Source organism: Acomys minous (genome assembly GCF_964271855.1).
Source record: "Acomys minous genome assembly, chromosome: 5".
In the NCBI taxonomy this organism is placed as follows: Eukaryota; Metazoa; Chordata; class Mammalia; order Rodentia; family Muridae; genus Acomys; species Acomys minous.
In genome coordinates, this window is record NC_140494.1 from 47,558,330 (window position 1) to 47,580,914 (window position 22,585).

The window sequence follows — 22,585 nt, forward strand, 5'->3', positions numbered from 1 at the left end:
CAAAGAATTCCACTATATTATCCAAGGCATTATCAAAATTGGAAAATGTACATTAATTTATGCAAGATTTATTCAGAAGCTGATTACTATCATGTCACATTAGTATAGGAAATCATTAGAAAAATATTTTACTCTGTAGCTTGATTCAGGTCTCTAGAAATATGAATCAGTGAATCATAATTTTAATAGAAAGAAAATGATCTAAGAATAAAAGTTCAGTTGTTGTTTCTTTCAGATAGGATTAGGGTAATTTGAAAGCCTTTCACAAAGTGATGGCAATATTGAGACTAGTGCAAGACTACTTTGACAACCAAAGCCTTAGTATGGTCCTAGAATCCTAGCTGTTCTGCAGGACAAAGTAGAAGAATTACAGATTCATGGTCAGCCTGGCAATTTAGTGAAATCTTGTTTCATGCTTACCATAATGAGAGAGCATGGAGGGAGGGAAGGAGGGATGGAGGGAAGGAGGGCAGAAGACATGTAGTTCAGAGACAAAACTTGTACATCGTATGCATAAGACCCTAGGGATAGTCTCAATACATAAGGAGCAGAGTAAACAGAAGGCAGATCGGCAACCTTGATTATATACACTGAGCTTTCATAGGGAGATTATACAGTATATATTCCTGCTTATGTTTTTATAGCCCCTCCTCTGCTTTCCACAGATGAACATCTCCTCCTATTTGGGGAACAGTTTTTATTGACTGTGTCCAAGGCCTTTGCCAGATATATGGAATATATATATATATATATTCTTCCTTCTTCCTTGGAATGATTCAACTCCTTTAAATTCTATAAAAGCAGCATTAAATTCTGTCTATCTCCGTCTTTAGGAGACTCAGTCATATTCTCCTTTCTACACACAACCGTATTCATTTGGGAAGCAAAAATTTTACAGAAATGTCACATTCTTCACTATGAGTTTGCATTGATTAAATGATTGCTGCAGTGTGTGAATATTTATTACTGTTTTATAATTTCCACATGGTAATCAAATGTGTGTTATTTCCATAGCATAAGTGTCACAATAAATATTTTTAACATAAGTTCAATGAAAGATAATATATATTGTATGTTTTGTAATAGTCAGTGTAATCTATGAGTGTAATAAGGGTTGTTACTTTGCATTTGACATATATTTTGAATTTATGAAAGCTAAATTGAATAAATAGAACAAAAATATATGCTCAGAATTATATAATGCTCTTTATAATAACTTTGTTTGATCTATAAGAAAGTTCAAATTTTAATAAACTCAAAGTCCAGGTGTGTATAGATAGAATTGTGTAAATTAGAAGATATCTATAAAAATGACAGAAATACAGGGTATTTTATTTTAATTTCCATTTTCTGTACTTTCTCATTTGTTTAAATAGTACAAATTTTACTTATCTGAGAAGAAAATAAATTAATGTCAGTTTCCTTTCATAACAAAAACTGAAAGGCTTAATTTCCACTCAGCAAAAATTAGAATTTGAATATCTATGCAAAAAAATTAAATTTGATAAGACTTTTACAGAGATTGTAAATTGGAATGGAATTGGATCGAGGTAAAGAGATAGTCCATTCTAAGTTCAGGTGACATGTCTTGGAGGATTTTGATTGATGATTGCACTAATATTTCAGGATGATCAACATCCTTCCTCTGAATTCAAGTTCAGCTGGCAAGTATATGCTGTCAGCATGAAAAACAGATGCTTTTCTTTATTAATATTTCTCAGAAGTCCCATGTGTTTTCACTTACTTCACTTTTCTACAGGGCCTTAAACATAATGGAGGCCTTTAGCTTTACAATAGTAGGATGAAAATTCAGCATAAACTCAACCCAGGATATACTCTAATCTTAAATACTGTATGTCATGTTGCATATTTTATTTGAAGGTTTTAAAGTAATCAATGTATTCATTTAAATGGTTATTATAACACTTATTCAATGCATATATAAGAACAAGCTGGCACAGGGATTATACACCTGACTTTCATAATCCTCATATTCATTGTTTGAGGTCTATGTTTTCACCCATGTTACTTATATTATTCCACCTGCAATAGAGTTGTTAAAAATTTAAGTAATGTCTTCAAGATAAACTTAACAAAAGAAGTCAGAATCTAGAAAGTGTGAAAACTATACATTTTTTTCTTTACAATAAAGAACAAAGTTCTGAGTCTAAAGACATTTTTAATTTCTTCCTATAAATGATGCATGTTTATGTCCTCCAGTAGTTTAATTGAAATTTTGAGCCCATTGGTAAAGAAGGATCATGTGGTAGTCCACTAGTTTATAGGAGAGGATTTGAGGCAAAGGCTAAGGTACATGACAGAAAGGTCTCTTCTATGGTACAGAAGGCTACTGTAAAATGTAACTAAATGTAAATCCAGAAGAGTACTCTAGAGGGCCCATTCATTTTGGTTCTCTAATTCTAAATTCTCAACCTTGAAAACTATGAAAATAAATCTTTGTTGATTCATTTATTCAGTCTATTGTCTTAAGTAGAACTGGAAATGTACTTTTTTTTAAAATTTGTGATAGACTTTAATGTACTCTTAAGAACTCTGTTTATGTGTATGCATGTGTCTGGGCATGTGTCAATGCCAGAGGCCAATAATGAGTGCTTTTCTTGGTTACTTTCTGTCTTATTTTGCTAGAGAGTGTCTCTATTGACCCTAGAGCCCATTAATCCTGTTAATCTAGATATACACTGATTCCTACTCACCATCTTCTTGAGACAGATGTTAAGGACACACCTCACTAGTCAGTATTTATTCAGTCCTCCACTTAGTCTCATTATTACAATTCCTTTTTGTAAATTTTTGTATCCTTTTTCACAATATGAAGAAAGACCCAATCATTGGTACAGACACTTTCTTATGTCCCATTAATATCATATTACTCTCAGCTGCACATTAATCAGCATAACATCCTGTCAACAAGCTTGGTCCGTGAGTTTTCCTTTGCTGTGACAATCTATCTGGCAACATCCACTGACAAGGATGAAATTTTATTTTGTTTCTTAGTTTCAAAAATTCAGTAAGTAACTGAATCATCATCATGGCCTTTGAGAAGGCAGAATGTCATGTGTAAGATGCGTCAGAGTAGAGATACTCACTTCATAACATCAAGGATGCAGGGACAGTTGATTTGTAACATAGGCTTCCTTCAAAGCTCACAGAACTCTATCTAGGCCATTATTAGCAACACTCTGGAGGCAGAGGTAGATGAGTCTCTAAGTTAAAGGCCAGCCTAGTCTAAAGAGTGAGTTCTTGGACAATCAGGGCTACATAAAATGTTTGTGGCAAACAGTAAAACAAAATTAAAGAAAAACAAAATGCCTCACTGAGCCCTGAAGCATACATCTACATAAATTCACTCAGGATGTTTGAGTTCACGATCTAGTCATCTTGGTAAAGCCACCTCAGAACATTTATGTTCTAAAGTCCTACCTGTAAGGACTGGATCTGTTCTAAATAAGATCCCAAACACAGAAATTTCTATGTCAACCTGTGCTTTTTTCCTTGGATACTTTGGCTGTATCTATATGGTAAAAAGAGCATCAACATGTTCAGAAAAAACATATGCATAAAATTGGAGAACCTTTCAATAAAGGTTTATGAAGGTGAGAATTTTAAATATAAACCAATAAACTTGTTTCTATTTGCTGTTTTTAATTTGGGGGGACAAAATATAACAGTAGTTCCCCTTCTTTTACTTATTCTAATATAACACTGTAGATTATAAGTGTTCACTAAGAAGTGAAGGCAAAGAAGTCATGTTCAGTCTTCACAAAATTCAATTTATTCATGTTCATAATTTAGAGATATAAATGTCAGACAGCATAGATATGTAAATAATAACTGTTGAGCAAATATCAGACACTTTCCTGAGTGTCTTAGAAATTTTATATTTAATCTCCAAAGTAATCACATTGGAAATTTATTGCTTCTCTGATTTCATAGGAGATGGCAACCAAAAAGAAGGAATGACATTTCTTATATATAAAAAAACATGTACTTTTGCATGTAAGCCAGGCTTATATAAATTAGTTACTGAAGCCTACTATTTGAAAGGAGATATGAAAAATATATCAGAATTGTTGCTTGCAGTAAGAATAAAAAGATGAATTGAAGAAATGTGATGTCCTCCCTCCCAATTTCAATACACACTCCCTGGTGTCCAGTATCTCTTATGATCTCTCTTGTCCATAGAGGATCATAAATTTCAATGTGGTAGAAGGGAATGCATTGCTAATGAGAATACTAAACTAACTAAACTCGATAACTACATACATATAAGATGTTAAATATTAAAGATTAAGTTATAGAAAACAATTTGCTGTAAAAATTAAGCCTCTTGGCAGTATCACTTTCTACTTCCTTGGAAGTAACTGAACATATTTGTGATATTTGACTCTTAAGGGATAGTCAGCCAGCAAGTAAAAACAAGACAGATGTAGCTTTGGGTTTGAAACCTCTATCAATCAGCTATCCCTGGTAATCAATCAATCAGGCATTCACCTGGAGAGCAGCATGGAATTGCTTGGCAGGCCTGAGAAGAACGTGGGCAGCAATGAGCCATTTTGACAGTTGTAAGGGTGCTGCTCAATTTGTTTTTGAAAGATATCATTAAAAGGAGTGGAGCCCTGTGAATCTGTAGGGTCTGTAACAGTGAAGCCGCACCATAAACACTCCGCTCTCAGAGGAAATGGCATATACAAAGCATCATAAATATGCAGTCAAGGAATAAATACATGAATAAATGTTTTAAAGATGTAGAACAAATGTCAACTGCTGCCCATAACTGTGCTATGAAACTTCTATATACTATGTATCTATATCCACATAAACATATATATATATATATATATATATATATATATATATATATATATATATATACATTTTATTTATAGTTAGTTTACATTAAGCACAAGATTGCAGGAGCTATTTAAATGTGTTGCTTGTCTCTCCTTTATTATCTTATTTTACTTTATTTTATTTTTTGTTTGTAGGTACAAAATCTGTACAGAGAGGCTTTGGGACCAAAAAGCCCTCATCTCTTAATACATAAGTTATTCCTGCCTCGGATGAATGCTTCACAAACTAAGAATGACAGTCTCCTGCGGGTGTTTTGAAAGCATCAGAATGCTGAAAGAAAAGCTTGCCTGTCAAGAAAATTCAGGAACTCCCTGTCCTGTGCATGATTTTGTGTCCTGGGGTTTTTCAATAGTGATTATATTTTCTCAAATGACTAGGCCATGTGCCTTTGTTGCTATGATAAAATTTAACTTACACCTCACATCCAGTGAACATTTTTGTCATCATATCCAAAGGAAGTATTAAGCAGGTATGAAATATTTGTGTACCATGCAGGAGATGGAATGCTTGTCTTGCATTTATTTGGTTGGTACTTTATCCTTGCTCCATATGCTGATCTGATGTATAAATGTGTGTGTATGTGTGTGTGTTTGTGTGTGTGTGTGTGTGTGTGTGTGTGTGTGTGTGTGTGTGTGTGTGTGTATGACCTAATTTAATTTTAAAATCAAAACTTCAGATTAGGAAAATACAATGGGGAAAATAGAAAAATAAATATATACAAGCAATCTGAAGAAGACATATAGTGATTATGATCAGTAAATGATGTTAAATAAGAAAACATGCTCCTTCATCATGAAGGGCCAGCTTTTATAGTTCTGGAAGGTGCTATGCATGCAGGAGAAATGTAGTCCCCTATCTTACATAGATGCAATAAAAGCTGTCCATTTAAGATATGTCCACTGTTGGAATAATGGCTCAAAAATATGGGCATATCCAAACTGTTTTTGATTGGATTTAAAGCCTGATTCACAAGATGGAACCCCTACCTAACATAGCTATCAGAACTTGTAGATAGAAAGGTCATCGCTCTGAGAGGTGAGCCTCCTATTATCATTCTGAAAAACAGACACCCCATAAAAATTGATCCTAACATCTCATTGTTATACCCAATACACAATAAAACAGTGACTCACTGAGCTCTCAAAAAAGAAGATTTATCTTGCAATACATGATTATCAAAGAAAATGATAACTTCAGAGAAAAAGTTTCTGTTGTCTGTTCAGCAATAAACAGGCCACCTATATCATGCCCTTAAGGACAAATTTCAGGGATCATTGCAAAAGAGGGGGCAGAATGATTATAAGAGCCAGATGTTGAAATAAATGAAAGCACAAAATTTTTAGGGAAATGGGTGGAACTAGAAAAAATTCTCTTGAGTGATGTAATCCAGATGCAAAAAGGCAAATATAGTATACATTTGTGTATATACTGTAAAGAGAAAATCAAATGTGGAATGGGAGGGAAAAAAGCATGGGCACAGAATATGGGGAGGGTCAGCTAAAAGTCAAGGCCATTTTAGGGGTCAAATTCAACAGTAACAGAGTAGAAGCTTCCTAAAATACATACATGTATGAGGGTGATGAATATGGGGTCCCCAGTTAATGTGAGAGACCAAATCCTAACTGGACATCTATAGTCGACAAATGAACCCTCCAGTTCTAGTAATGCATTATAGGTAATTTGTTTGACCAAAGAGGCCTCATGAAAGACCGTAACCTCCCAGTCTGTTGCCAAGGATATTAGTTGCTGTAGCCAAATTGAGAGTCAGGTCTTCGTTCTGAAGACAATACTAAAAAAAAAAAAAAACTCATTGAACAAGAAATAATTGAGCTAGTGTCTACCTGCTCCCTATGACTACTACTATATGACTAGTGGCCATGGTACTGGCAGGCATTCATCAGGCTACCAAAACAGAAGGGGAAACACCAATAAATTATAAACCTTTCAATCTACACTTGTTGTCTGTTTCCAAAATGTGCTACTACAATGCAAAATTGTGATGCCAAGTTTTAGTTAACTTGACATATCTATAGTCATCTGAGAGGAAGCAACCTTTAATGAGAAATGCCTTCAGAAGATCAGATAGTAGGAAAGTCTGTATAACATTTTATAAATTGGTGATTGATGAGGCAGGGCCAAGGGCATTCTGTTTTGCCACCCCCTAGTCTGGTTGCCCTGACTTCTCTAAGAAAACAAGCTGAAAAAGACACGAGGAGGAAGTCAGCAAGGAGTATCCCTCCACAGCCCCATCCCAGCAATAGTAACCATAACTTGAAAAATAATAAAACAATATCTGTCTAGATTTAATGTCTATTCCATGAGAAGGAATCCAATCCTGAAACAGCTCAATTGACTTAGAACCCGAGAGCAAAAGACTACAAACCTGTTGGGTGTGTATGTGGGGAAGGGGGAATCAAGTACTACTGTTATAGAAGTGGGCCATAACATAACTTTTATTGACATTAATTCTGCTGTAGTTATAGGTCAGTGCCTTCCTCTACAGTCATGCCTCCTCCTCCTCCCCCTCCTCCTCTTCCTCCTCCTCTTCCTGCAGCATTTGGGAACAGACACAGCTGGACAAAGTGCAGAGGGTAAGAGACGCTGGAACACTCAGTACTAAATGAGAGTTCTTCATCAAATCTTTCCCCTCAGGGTTCAGAAAACCCTACAGAAGAGGAGTCAGGAGGATGGTAAGATGGAGGACACCAGAGAAACAAAGCCTTCAAAACACAGCAAGGCAGATGCACAAGTGACCTCACAGAGACTGTGACAGTATGCACAGATGCTACATGGTCTGGGCCGGTGGGGTCCAAGGGCTGAGAAAGTAGACAGTAGTCATCACTTATGGCCTCTGCATCACCTCTTGCCTCCAGGATCCTACTTGGAGTTCCTGCCTTGATTTCCCTTAATGGACTGTGACTCCTCGTGTGTAAGCCAAAAAACTCAACCCCGCCCCACCCCTCACCATTTCATGTTCCTTCCCCAAAAGAGCCAGAAATATTGGATTATTGAAAAAAATAGTATATTCCAGATGTATATATGTATGTACTCATGTGTACTATACTACTATGTAAAAGCTCAAGTCCAACAAAATTCCAGCTTAGGATGGAGGGAGGAAGCATGAAGTCCTATTGTAGCTGGTTACTTATCGGTACTCCATTGCTTCAGGAAAAAGGATAATTGGTTTCCTTTAAGGCTGTGTCCCTGTTAGGTAAACCATCATACAGGAAAGGCCACAAATCCAAAAGTGTTAGAATGAATTTGGACAGAAGAATTGAGCTTGCTGTGTTAATAGAGAGGAGCAGGGAGGGAAGGTGGAGGGAAGAGATTAAAAAAGAAAAAGATAGAGGGAGTTCCATGGTACATGGAAGTGGAGGTGGTGGGCATAAGCGAAAAGAATGAATTTAACGAAAGTCCATTGTAAGAATTTCTCAAATAAGGAGTAATAATACCACTTAAAAGAGGATGATGGCATCAAGGATACAGAAGGCTTTGGTAATGTGAATGTTAGGTGGAGTGGAACTCTTAATTTAACAATATAGGAAATATGTTTTTAAAGTAATTATTTGTATTTTCTCTAGGTAGCTCTGTATAAGGAGAAAGATTGTTGTTTTGATTTGAGAATAAATGCCACACTATGTATCTATTGGTGTAATATTAATGCTTCTGATATTTAACATTGAACAGATTTGAGGCTAAAGAAAGTTCTTATGTCTCTATATATGCACACTGAGATTGTCTTTGGTACACTTGGAATAATACGACAACATAAAGAGAAGAAATGCACCCCACAATGAGTGCGATGGAGCCTTAATAAATGAAAATAGCAGGTCCTATTCTGTGAACAAAGAAAAATCAAGTGGAGATATCTAGCTTCTGTTTCAAGTTGGTTCTGTTTTGTATATTTAAAATTATCTCCAGAATTGTTTCATCCTTCAGAAAACCAAACAATATCCCCTATTGCCTGTGTGGCTATCAAGCGTTTGGGGAAATTAAACTAAAGTGACTTTTGTCCAACAGCAGGTGAGACAAGGGCCCTTAAAACTAAACTTGGCTTTTCTCGACTAACACTCAGGCTGAACCCTTCCTTTCATAAATGGTTTCTAGAAGCTAAATATTCCGAGAAAAAGAGAGGCTTATCTCTCTTTCCTCATACAGCATGCACTGGAAATCTGAGGGTGTTTCTTATAATTTTATATGAAAGTTTTATTTTATAAAAAAATGGTAAAAGTTACTCATTTTTAGAAAAAGGAGATAAAGAATAAGAAACAACAACAAAAAAGGATGTCTTCTCTGTTTACTGTTAACTTAGACATGTGTAAGATTGGAAACAGTTTGAACACATACGTAATTATAAGAGAAACTAAATGTGGTCAAGATATTCTATCATTTAGAGACTATTGTGTTTTACTTGGATAAAATGTACTAATCACCACATAAAATATGCAAATGAATAAGGACAACTCTCAGGGAGTTTGTAACTTATGAGTTTATTGTTCAATCATCCATGTACAAAACATACAGTTTTATCAGTAATGGTTTACCTAGTGAATCCATGACTCAACAGCAATTTAATTTATACTGGTGTCCCCAAATACTTTGTTTACTAACAGCTTTTCAGTACTAATTTTATGGTAATCATTAGAAAAGTCCTATATTTTAAGCTAAGCTTATGTGGCTAAGAGAAAGACACCAAAATAAAAACAGATGTTTATGGCAAACTGGAGAAATGGCAGATATTATAATATATAGTCAATGTAACATTAATATTTAAAAATGTTTGAGGACAGTAAGTTTTTTATGCAAACTATAGACAGTTTGGTAATTTAAACAAACAATGTGCAATAAGAGGAATCTTTTTTCTGTCAATGAATCTTTAAAATAATAAAAATATCTTTAAATGCCATATTCTGTATGTCTCTGAGGGCTTGAAGACCTCATATAATTATTTTATCTTATCTTTCTATAGAATCAGATCTGTCTGTTACACCTAGGATGGATTTTATTGTGATGAAAATAAGCTAGCTATTGATATGACCATGATATGATCAGCTAAAAATTAACTTGTATAACTTACCTTCAATAACACTTCAAAGTATTGGAAGTAAGTCTTGTATTAAAATTGAGTCATATAGGTATAATAATGCATATTAGGGTATATATATATATATATATATATATATATATATATATATATATATATATGTATATGTGTGTGTGTGAAGAATAATCTAAGAATACTCTTAAATTTGAATTCTATACCAAGGCATCTTAAATTAAACTTATTCTTCATCTATATACAAAATTCTATGCCAATGATTTAAAAATAACCATGTGAGTAACAAGAAAGGAATTAAGTTGAGTGGATTCATGAATCTACTTTTTGTCTATCATCCCTATGTATTTCTATATTCTCCCTTCTTTCTTTGCAACCCCTATCTTCAAATTTAAGAATGAAAGATAAAGGAAAAGAGAGACATTTCTAGTCCAGAGTTGTTTTCTTTCTAAATAAGACGAATAATAACTTATAAGCAACTCCCCATGAAAAGAATCATCTATCGCCCAAGAAAGCAATCAAAAACCTACCAAACCCCCCTTAAGAAAAATGGGGTATCATTCTCAAGGCTTCTTCTGGCTGACTTGTGATGAATAATAACTTTGTAGGGGACCAAATAAAATTGGGGAAAATGGATAAAGAAGCTAGGAATATCATTTATGGACCAGTAGCTGTGGTTGAGAAATTCCAGACTTAATTAGAGTCCTGTGTTGGACCATCTAAAATGCTGAACCAACTGGGTAGGAAGTTTCCTTTGTATCATTCCTGGGAGCTGTCCTGTTAGGATGAGGCACACCAACTGAAGCACTAGGTGTTAGAACATGAAGGATTCCAGATGTCAGTGTACAGCATGCTGAGAGGAATGCATCCTGTCAGGTCTGATCCAGAGTCAGTGTCATAGACAGGTTAATTCTTAGCAACACCCAGCCTACCTCAAAGATGATGAGCATCAAAGAACCTCCTTACAGAGAGAGCTTCAAATGTGCAAACAAGCCACCAGGCAAAATGTCATCCTTTCTACAACAGACAGAATTCTGCCTAAAAGTGGACAAGCTTATATGCAGGCAGAGTGGAAGGGGGCTGTGCTGGCTGATTTTAAGTCAATTGGACACTGGTTGGTATAGTTTTGGAAGAGGAAAGAACAGTAGAGAAAATTATCCCTCCTCACCATAGTGCCTGTTGGCAATTCTGTGGCTCATTATCCTAATTTATGCTTGGTGTCTGTGACAGGGTAGTACACAGGGAGTGTTGCATCACCTGGGCAGTTCGGTCCTGGGTGCTATAAGTAAGTGACCTGAGAAAGCCAAGAGGAGCAACCAGCAAGCCGCTCTTCCTATCAACCTGAAAGTCAGGTTTAGCCTTCATACTCCTGCCCTGCTTGAAGTCTTATTCTGACTTGCCAGTGATGGACTGTGGTGTAATCTACAATAAGGCCTTTCCTCCACAAGTTGCTTTTGATCATTGCTGTGTTTTATCACCGCAATAGGAACCCTAACTAAGACAGGAGCCAACAGTGTCATCAAAATAATGATGTTCGAACTTTGATGGGCCGTCCAGCAGTTGACAGAACGGTATCACGAGAACCACAGGGAAGCTAGGCTATCTGTTGAATGAAAGCTTCACAAAGTAAAATCAGAGCAACAACGGAATCTGCGAAAATCTGCTCCCCAGAGGGAGTAGACCACCATGACTAAGATGGGCTAAAGGTCCTTATCCTTTTGCATGTTTTAAATACTCTACAAAATGAACCTCTTTTTGTGTTACTCTGCCCCATACTGTCTCTTACAGCTTAGGAACTACAATCCTTCAAACCCTTTATGAATTAGACAAAGTGAGATAATATTCTCCCAGGTAACCCATGCTGAGGTACACTTCTGATTTAGTGCATTGGAATTATCTACAAGAGAATTATGTGTTTTAGCATGGAGAATGCTAAGTAACTGATATTGCTTATTATGTCTTATGATTATGTCACTTATGATCATATGGTCACTATATGATTTAAATGTAGTGATAATGAGTTAAATGAGCAAACATTACTATTATTACTTTTATTAATTATAGCATGCATTTTGTGGATCCTTTCTAGTTAATATTAGAATCCATACAACTTTACAAACATATTACATATTTTAAACATTCACAGCAGAATTTCTAATATTTTTATTAATTGGTGAAATGAAATGAACTTGCCTGAATTAAATTCAAACTATGATGAACTACCACAGGTGAACATATAAAAAGGTTAAATGCTAGTATTCATTTTTTGTAATTGTGTATTTCTAATTGTGATTTATGTAAATATTTGTAGAAAGTCTGAAAATATGCAGACAAAATGAGTTTTAGTGCCAAGTCCTCTTTGACATTTTAAAAATTAGGTTATGAGTGTTAGCTCTTCATATGGGATTTTTCATACATATTTTATTTTCATCCCTCTCCCCCCCAGTTTAATATTGTATATTGCATCCCATGTTTGTTCCCTGTACTCTGTTCTATTGTCTTCCAATTTAAGTCTCTTTTGTGGAGTTTTAGGTCCCCTTTCTAATTTTCTTCTCTTTACTGATGTTTACTCTCATCTGAATGCATAAAGGCTAGGTTATGCTAGGATATGAGAGTGACCATTTTAAGAATGTCTTTTAAAGCCCAAAGAGTTAACTTGCTTGGTAATTTTTACAGTTTCATTTATTTTCCAGCAACTTTCATTTTTATTTGTGGCTGAACAAATTTCCATTGAATGAATGTACCATTATTTCCTTTTCCATACATGTGTTTCTGAACATCTAGACTAATTCTATTTGCTTCCTGCTTGAAAAGAACTTCCATAAGTAGGACTGTAGAAGTGTTGCTGTAAAAGCATGTAAATCATATTGTGCAGAAGTCACATAACTGGGTTTTATGGTACTGTAGTTTGCATTGTCTGAGAACATTTCACATTGATTTTCATAGTGGCCACACTAGATTTCACGCTGTGCAGGGGTGGACAGGGGTCCTTTTCTCATAACTACATGCACATACATTGTCATTTGTTTTGTTGATGATTGCCATTCTCACTTGGCTGGAGTGGACCTTTAAAATAAGTTTTAATACATTTCCCTAGTGGTTAAGGATATGGAACACATAAAAACATTCGTGTCATTTTTATTTTTATTGCTTTTTAAACATTCATCTTTTTACTTTTAGTTATGTGTGTGGAGATGTATCTTCGTGTTTTTATGAACACTCGAATTCAGTTGCTCTCTGTGGCCAGAGGTGTTAGACACATTACAGGAAACTGTCAGTCTCCAGGCATAGGCACTTGATATTAAAATCTGGTTGTCCAGAAGAGCAGCGCATGCTGTGTTTCTAACTGCTGGTTCATCTTCCCAAGCACCAATTTTTAATTAGTCTTCTAAATGCTTAGTTAATTTATTGGCAAATGCAAGCCTTAGCAGTTTGAGTGTGTGTGGGTAGTCATGTGTATCTGTGTGTCTGTGTTTTTTTTTATTATTTTTATTGTTTATAATTCTTTATAGGTTCTATATATAATGGCCTTGAGTGAAATACAGCAAGCAAAGATTTACTGCCATCTTCTAGTCTATCTGTTCATTCTTTTAATAGTTCCTTTTTCTGTGCAGAAGCTTTTAAGTTCTTATAATACCATTTGTCTGTGCTATCTGTGATATTGTGTTTCTACTCAGAAATTGGTCGCCTTTATCTATGTCATAAAGTGTTTTCCCTGAACTCCTTTTGGTGTTTCATTGTTACAGCTTTAAATGAATGATTTTAACCTAAGTGAGGTCATTCAATTCTTAAAATAGAACATGTGCTACACTTAAAATTTCTGGATTTGATGAGCATTTTCAGTAAAGTAGGAAGGTACAAGATCAATAAATCTAAACCAGTAGTTTCTTTTTGAACTGAAAAATCACATTTCTGATATGAAAATCATTAAAACCATCCTGTCCACAATATCCTCAACAAGTGTTGGAGTGAATCTAACCTAAAGGTTGAAAGACCTCTGTAAAGAACACTTTAACATGATTAAAAATAAATTGAAGAAGACGCCAGATGGTAAAATTGCCTCTTGTGTTTTCAAATTGACAGGATTTATATTGCAATCTCCACCAAACTTCCAAGGACATTTTTATAGAACTACAAAAATAATTCGAGAATTCTTATAGAAACAGACAATACCCCATATATCTAAGCCAATTCTAACAAGAAAGAACACAGAAAAAAACAATAAATTACCTGATTTTAAAATGCAGTATAGACCACAGTGATAAAGACCCCCTGACACTAACACAAACACATATGTGCAAACTAATGGCATGTTCAGAAGTGCCAGCAGTAAATCCACACAGCTATAGACAGTTAACTTTTGACAAAACAATCAAAACCCTGAATCGGAGAAGTAGGTAACCTTTTCAATTAATAACACTAAGTAAATGGGAATTCACTTGCAGAAATTAGATTATGATTCCTACATTACACAAAAATCAATTGAAATGACAACTTTAAAAAAAAACTGTAGGAATCTAGGCTCGATACTTCTTTCATTCAATGTAATCATTTTTTATTTTGCATTCCAGGTATCACTACTCTAAAGGCATCATGAGAACCCACCATTGAATATTACTGAAACCTTATTAATACTACATGATAAAGAGGACACAGAACATTGGTGGACACCTGCATTTTTCCTGAGACTTGGCTATGAGCACTACACTGCTGTTCTTGAGATATCTAGATTGATACTACTATCCTATATATATATATATATATACACACACACATACAGGGAAACTGGAATATACATTTCATAGAATCTGAATAATTTAGTAAATTTAAGTGGTACCATTGTATCAACGCATAAAGTATCTTCAAACATATTCAATGAAAGTGTAATTTCTTGTAAAATATTATAAATTTAGTTTTATGTATCAACATTATTGAATATTTTAAATGAATTAATTATAACATGAATCTGTTAATTACATAAATATTTTGATAAGAAGGCCAAGTCAACTTCTTCACTAAATGTATAATATGCCATACATAAATAATTAGTGATATGACTTTAGCCTTTAGAAACACAAATTATCACTATGTAGAAGCCTCTATATTGTATAGAGAAAAATCCTGTGCCTGTGGGTTGGGTGTAATTTCTGCAGAAGTGTGTGATAACAAGAAATTTGATATTCAGTATCTGTTTTTTAAGCAGTAAACACTAAGCAATGTTTAAGATCTAAACCACACTAGGAGTGTTAAAAGTAAGTATATGTAGTGTTCTGAATAAATTAAAGTGAAGTAGTAAGACTTTATATTTTATATATCTGAAAATTAAACATGATATTTATGAAGGCAATGTTTTTATCTGATTAAATAATTTTAATAAATGTTTGTAAAAATTAGCATATATATAAGAAGATGATATAATTATTTATAATTAAATGTTATACAATGAAGGTACACCTGGAAACAAAGCAATTTAACCATTTTATTTAGTATGTGTCAAAAGCTAACTCTGTGACATGTACTCAAAGAAATTAATAACACCATTGTAGAATGACAGAGTATATAATCAGCTCATTTTAGAAAAACATATATAAATCTCAGTTTGCATGTGGTTAGCCAATATAGCATTCTTACATCATCCTTTATTTCTGAGTTCCTTTTTATCTAGATTTTTAAATTTCCTGAATTGATCTTCAGGAGAATTGAACACCATTGTGACTCAGACATTTCTTGTGTGCCTTAGCAGAAAATAACATGGAAAGCCTTCTGTTGCTGGCTGTGGAATAGCTAGTAAAGAGAAACATTAGATCACTATCAAAAGAGGGACATTTATGTAAGATTTCATTCCCAATTAAAAACTGCATATTTGTGCTGCATAGAATAGTTGATTCTTCCACTAATACACTAGAAATATATCTCCTCAATATCTGCTTCTTTGATCTAGATAATGAAACTAGATTCTATGTAAGGCCAGTTGATTATCCGGCTCCTACAGACATCTTCAACATAATAGTTTACTTCTAATGGTTTCGACAATATAATGATGTAACTAGGATTGAGGTCTCTGCTGTGTTAGACAATGATCCCGCCAGATTCCTCCCTAATAGGATAACTCCAATTACAGCAACTTTTATCAAATGTTTTCCTCAAGTGTTTCTGCTTTCAGTAATGGTAAACATTATTATTTGCTTACTCTACAGCAAAGCTTTGTACATATCATTCTGTCATAAATAGTGATTTTGTATGTTATTTCAGTATGGGTGCCTACTTTTCAAGTGGTAATTTATGTTAATAATAATACTTTAGTAGCCAGGCGTGGCGGTGCTTGCCTTTAATCCTCCTACTCAGAGAGGGAAAAGGAGGCTTACCTCTGTGAGTTTGAGGCCAGCCTGGTTTACAGAGCAAATCCAGGACAGCCAGCAACACACAGAGAAACAACAAGAAAAATTAAGTATAATAATAGTAATAATAATAATAAATTTTACAATTAATAATACGTTAGTAGGTGCTGTTCAGTTGTTTTCTACAGTGAGGAACATCATATCAAATATAACAGAGGTTACACAGTTTATAAATTATAAGCATTTTGGTTCATATTAATAATAAATGGATTTCAACTTAAAATGATATGTTATTAAAATATTATCTATGAAATAGGAGCAACAGTCCATATTTCTTATCTTTTTGATGCAGCTACTATAATATAGTTTATACCATGGAAAGACATAGTCTCTTTGGGAATTCATTATTATAAACTCAAGGTGAATACCAAAATGTACCTTGTAACATAGTGAAAACAAGGCAGCACAAGTAATAAATGTAATGATAAGCACTGAAATCTCAATTATATCTGGGCACAAAAGTTATGCATTATTATAAAATTGGAAATGTTTAGAGATGGATTATTCAATTAGGAGAATGAAATTAAGCTTTACTACTAAAGCCCTCCTTTATAAACGACTAGTATCCCACACTTCCTATATGACATCTCATCAAGGCAAACTGATTATCTAATTTTCACTATGTCTGTTCAGATTATATCATAGGCATTTTGAAGCACAATTGCAACAATATCCATTAGTTCTGAGAACGCTTAATTGCCTGGTAATAATGTTTTTAAGCACAAGTAGCCAAAAAGTGGATGCTCTGAAGATAATAAGGAGTGTTTATGTTAGAACTCTTCTTAGCACTTTCTGCAATAAATGTCTAACACATTTACTGAATTAATACAACTTTAAAAATACTTTCTTTCACTGCTGGTATCCTATGGAGCAGATAGACCCAGAGGTCCCATGACACTTTAGCAAGCGAAATACTGACACCAACACACTTCAGTATGGAAGCATGCGTTTCATCTAACACATTACACATTCTGAAGAAAAGAAAGAGCAGCCGGATCTATTAGACTGTCATACGTTATTAGGAAGTGTATTAGAGTCTATTTGTGTTTGAGATAAAACTCTGTTAATCATTACTTAACAATGTACCTGTAAAATATATAACTATACTCAAATGCTAATTATATTTAAATGTTATGTCACTGAAGGCACGCTGATTAGAACTGCTAAAGAACACAAATGAAAGGCATGCACAGCAGGGAAACATCACCTTCAAAAGCCTGCTTTGCCCACACAAGTTCCTACTCACACCCGTTAGCGTGGACCCACACATAAACATATGCAACTCTTCCCACAGTGATACACACAAAGAATGGATGTTTGTTAACCAATAATAGGCATAATAGTACTAAAGTGTAAAATACATTTTATGAAAGAGGTCTTTGCCTCCGTTTACTGTTAAATGAGTTTGATATTTTCTTATAAGTAAACATTTGACTAGCCTATGGGAGACTAATGGATTTATTTAGGTACATATGTGTTTATATATAGAAATGTGTGAGTATACAATACAAAACATAGCAATGCTACAGTTTATCTGCTTATTTCTTTCACCTAGTAATTTGAGTATTTAAAGTAGAAATTTATTTCTTTTGTATTTTAAAAAAGCAGTGTTTAGAGGAAACAAGAAACTGAGTACCACATATATCAAATAGGTGATTCAGATTTTCAACAAATTTTCAGTTGAAAAACAATGTAAAAAAACCATAAATGTGGATTTCTCTTGAGACATTTTTAAAACCATGTTCAAAATAATTTTCCTTAATTATGTAGTAATATCTTGGAACAAAAATAACTGAATAATTTATATCACCCTAATGATGTTTTTAATGCTTATTTTTTATATCACTGATGAAATATTTCACTCTATATTATCATCACTATACGTAATAAATATGTCGATATATGAATGTTTTTATGTGAATTTATCCTTCACTTATACTTCTCTCTTTGAATATAGGTGTTACGTATTTTCACTTGGGGGAAATGAGAGATACAGAAAGCTTCAGGTCTCTTCCTGGCACTGAATCTGAATTTTGGAACTCTTTAGGAAAATGGAGGAAGATTACTTAGTCAAATCCTCTTATACACGTGATAATAAAAACTGCTCAGAATAATCTAGTCGTACTAGGTGCTGAACATGTGCTTAAGACCTGAATCTTCTTAACGATGTGTGTGCCGTTATATAGGATGATTTGTGGCAGACAAGATTTGAAACCATCCACATGATGAAGAATTTCTTTAACTAATAAAATCCCTATACCAAGCACTGCAAATCTTCAAATGATTGGGCAGCAAAATCCAAGGAACTGTCCTAACAATACAGAGTGTGGACTTAGTCCTTGATTGACACTTCCAGACTGAAGGTAACACCCTATTGTTGAAGACACTGCCTACTCAGGACACAGAATTCCAATGATTACAGCTATATCAGACATGAAAACTTCCTCCTGGCAGTGTTTCTTCGAATGGACCAAAAAACACTAAGCAAACTTTCAGATGCTCTCTTCTCCAGCTGCAAAACTTATGAAGAGCAATAACCAGGATGTCAAGGTGGACAGAATATGCTACAGTGAGTGGCACTCTCTTGTTGATGCTATCTAATTGGACTAACCAAAGCTCAGTTAACATGAGGGAAATCATGGCCGGTGATAGAAACATAGGCAGCTGCCCAGGGTTAGGAACATAATGGGCTTTAGGTGGAAATATGCTACTGCCAATTTCCTAGATGAGCATAACTCCTTTTTACATCTTGGATCTTAACCTTATAGTCACAGAAAAGCATAGCTGCCCGCCCTCATTCACAACAGCTTCTCAAAATGATTGTACAAGTTTGCATGCCCACCAGCAATGGAGGCGTGTTCTCCTTTCTCCACATCTTTGCCAGCATGTGCTGTCACTTGAGTTTTTTTCTCTGAGCCGTTCTGGCAGGTGTATGGGAATAGTGCTACATCAAGACCCAGCTGTATCACTCCATAGAATTTACCCTAAAGATGCTTCACCATACAACCAAGACATTTGCTCAACAATGTTTATAGCAGCTTTATTTATAATAGACAGAATCTGGAAACAACCTAGATGTCCCTCAACCAAAAATGGATAAAAATAAATCTGTGGTACATGTACACAATGGAATACTACTCAACTATTAAAAACAAGGAAATCTTGAACTTTGCAGGCAAATGGAGGGACTAGAAATGATCATTCTGAGTTAGATAACCCAGACCCAGAAAGACAAGCATGGTATGTACTCACTTATAAGTAGATTTTAGCCATATGGTACAGGATAACCATATTATAATCTACAGGCCTAAAGAAGCTAAACAACAAGGAAGACTCTAGGGAGGATGCTTAATTTCCATTCAGAAGCAAATAGAATAGACTCTGGAAGCAGATGAAGAGACAAACACAAGGACACCAACCATAGATGACCTCTGAAACTCTCCATCCAGCATGAAATCAAAGCAGATGCCTCTGAGACTCAGCTAAACTTTGGCAGAGCACAGGGAGTATTATGGAAGAGTTGGGGGGTAGAAGGACCCAAAGGGGACAGGAGCTCCACCAGGAGACCAACAGAGCCAAACAAATCTGGACCCAGGAGGGCTGCAGAGATCGCTGTGCAAATGAAGGACCATGCATGAAGCAGACACGGACTCCATGGTAAGATGTATTCAAAAGGCAGCTCAGTCTCCATGTGAATCCCCAAATATGGGGAGCAGGGGCGGACTCTGCCAGGGACTCTGGCGCCTGCAATTTGATCACTTGCCCTTGGCCTGGTGGCCTTTGCCAGGTCAGGGAAGAAGAGGATGCAGGCAGCTCTGGTGAGACTTGGTTTGATGGAGTCAGATGATAGGGAAGGAGGGCTCTCCCTTTCTGAGGATAGGAGAGGGAGCTGGAGGGTAGAAGGCAGGAGAGTGGGACCTGGAGGAAATGAGGGAAGGGGCTACAATACAGACAGAAAGTGAATAAATTAAAAAGTAACCTTTGAAAAGCTTCTATTTACAACAAATAAAAACCATCACCGAAGCCAAATGCTGAAAAAAAAGATACATAAATCACCATACCATGGAGCATACAGCCCCAACAGACACACCTACAAGTAGAGCTTCGGTGTCTATGGCTCAGGGACCATTTCATTAGAGGGGGCAAAAGACTACTAGAGATTGCATACCAGAATGTCTGATGTGACAGACTCCTAGTAATTACTGCATAGACCAAAATCAATCAGTCAATCAATAAAAAACACATTCTAATGCAGAATAGGAAAATTTCACAGGTCTCCCTATTAGAATAAAAGAACAACAACAATAACAAAATTATATACAACTACTGATGGGAGAGGGAGAATTCATCTCTCTCAGGAATGAGCCCTCTAATCTCTGTTATGAATGAACTCTCTTAAGTAGTTAACCAACACAAAGTTTTCAAAGATGAAACACAAAACACATACACACAAAAAAAAAAACATACACAAAGAGCAAGGAATTCAAATATTTGTGCATATATATTTATACACATAGAAATGTCTGTAACACTAACAATGAAAAGAGAGGTTATCAGTTTTGTTTAGGAAGAAGCAAGGAGAAGTTGTTAAAAGGTACCTGGGAACGATTGGTAGGAAAAAATAGGAGGAGAATGATGTAATTCTAATTTAATTATAATGTACTAAATATATAGATAAATTGATTTCTTATATGCCATATAATGTATTAAAGGAGACATTTATGGACAGGCACACCTTATTTGGATACAGTTACAGGACTTTCCAAGAAGGTTCTATGTCAACTGATTCAGAGTGCATCTAGTTTGTTCAAAGGGCACACAGGGGTCTGCTAGAACCTCCTGGACTTCTTTTGAAATCTATTTTGAAATTGTTTAAAATTTTGTAGAACTAGAGAGTTGCGGGTTACTAAACATTCTCATGTGTTGGAAACTGGTATATAGTTCCCTCGTTTTACTGACAAGTCAGTTAGCCGGGACATTAGCTTTTGATGTTTTTTTAAATAAGATGATAAAACAAAAGGCTACTGAGTCCTGTAACTCGAATGATGGGATGAAAGAATGTCCCTATTTACCAGAATAAAAGGAAAAAATAGATAATTCATAGGTTTATCTGAGTAGGAAAAGACACTTAATAGTTTTGGTAATTATCTTAATTTATATAATTAATACATTAGAGTGATGAAAGAATTTATAATTCAGAAAAATAAATCCAAGGGGAAGACACAGAAGTAACTCAATGGACTGTACCTCATATACTTGTATTTAGTATGCACACAGATATACGTGCGGATCTTCATGTATGAGTTCCAGAGAAGATATTTCACAACCAAATTCTTATAAAGTACTACAAATTCTACTGAATAACTTCCTTTACTTGATAGAAAATTAAAAGTGGTGTGTAAATAAAAATACGTGTGGAACTATTCAATTAATAAAATATTCACTATTTCTTTTGAAAAGAGTATGTTATTATGTGTTATCGTAATAATCAATGGCAAATTTCCATTGGTATATATAGTAGAAATAAACAGTTATCTTGATATTTACAGTGCTTTAGGAAAATAGCAATATTTTTAAAGGTATTAGGTGTCATTTTCTTAGTAGGAGCACAAATAAAAAAGATCTTCCTTTTGTTTTATTGACAGAAACACTTGCACAACAATGTATATAAATGCACTAACCTGTCTTAGGATCTACAGAGAAATAAGGTTGTCCTTGCAGGATACTGTAAACAACTCGCGCGCTGTTTCCATAGGTGGGGTCATCTGCATCTGTAGCTGTCACCTGCAGAACAGAGGTACCTGTGCATTCAGGAAAACAAATTTTAGTGTGTGAACACAGTAAAAGAATTTGTTAAACATCAGCGCACTTCTAAAATGACTTTGTCCTACAAAATGTAATTCTTATTTTAAGATTTATTTTCATTTTTATTCATGTGCATGTTTATGTGTGTCTATATGCGAGCATATCCATGTGTAAGTGCAGGGGCACACAAAGCAAGAGGACGACATTGGATATCTGAGAACTGGAGTTACAGGTAGTTTTGGGCACCCTAATGTGGTCATTAGGAATTAACCTCAGGCTGTCTGGGAAGGTAGCCAATGCTCTTAAAAACTGAGGCAACTGTTCTGCCTACTGAATATTGCTTCTTATGTTTATGTACCAGATTTACTGCTTATCTTCTCTTTATGCTATCAATAAGATTGAATGGAACATGGGTAAGATTTTTTTTTTACCACAAAGGTTTTATGACACGGAT

General features: G+C 34.9%; 1 protein-coding gene across 8 annotated transcripts in view; it reads right to left on the reverse strand.

The window, feature by feature from the left end:
* CDH18 (cadherin 18) overlaps positions 1-22,585 on the reverse strand; it is an 838,900-nt gene that overhangs the window by 179,733 nt on the left and 636,582 nt on the right. For all 8 annotated transcript variants that reach the window (XM_084783756.1, XM_084783758.1, XM_084783759.1 and 5 more), the window contains one exon: positions 22,008-22,127. In XM_084783756.1, coding sequence (XP_084639882.1) covers positions 22,008-22,127 — 120 coding nt within the window. The remainder of the gene's footprint in view (positions 1-22,007; positions 22,128-22,585) is intronic.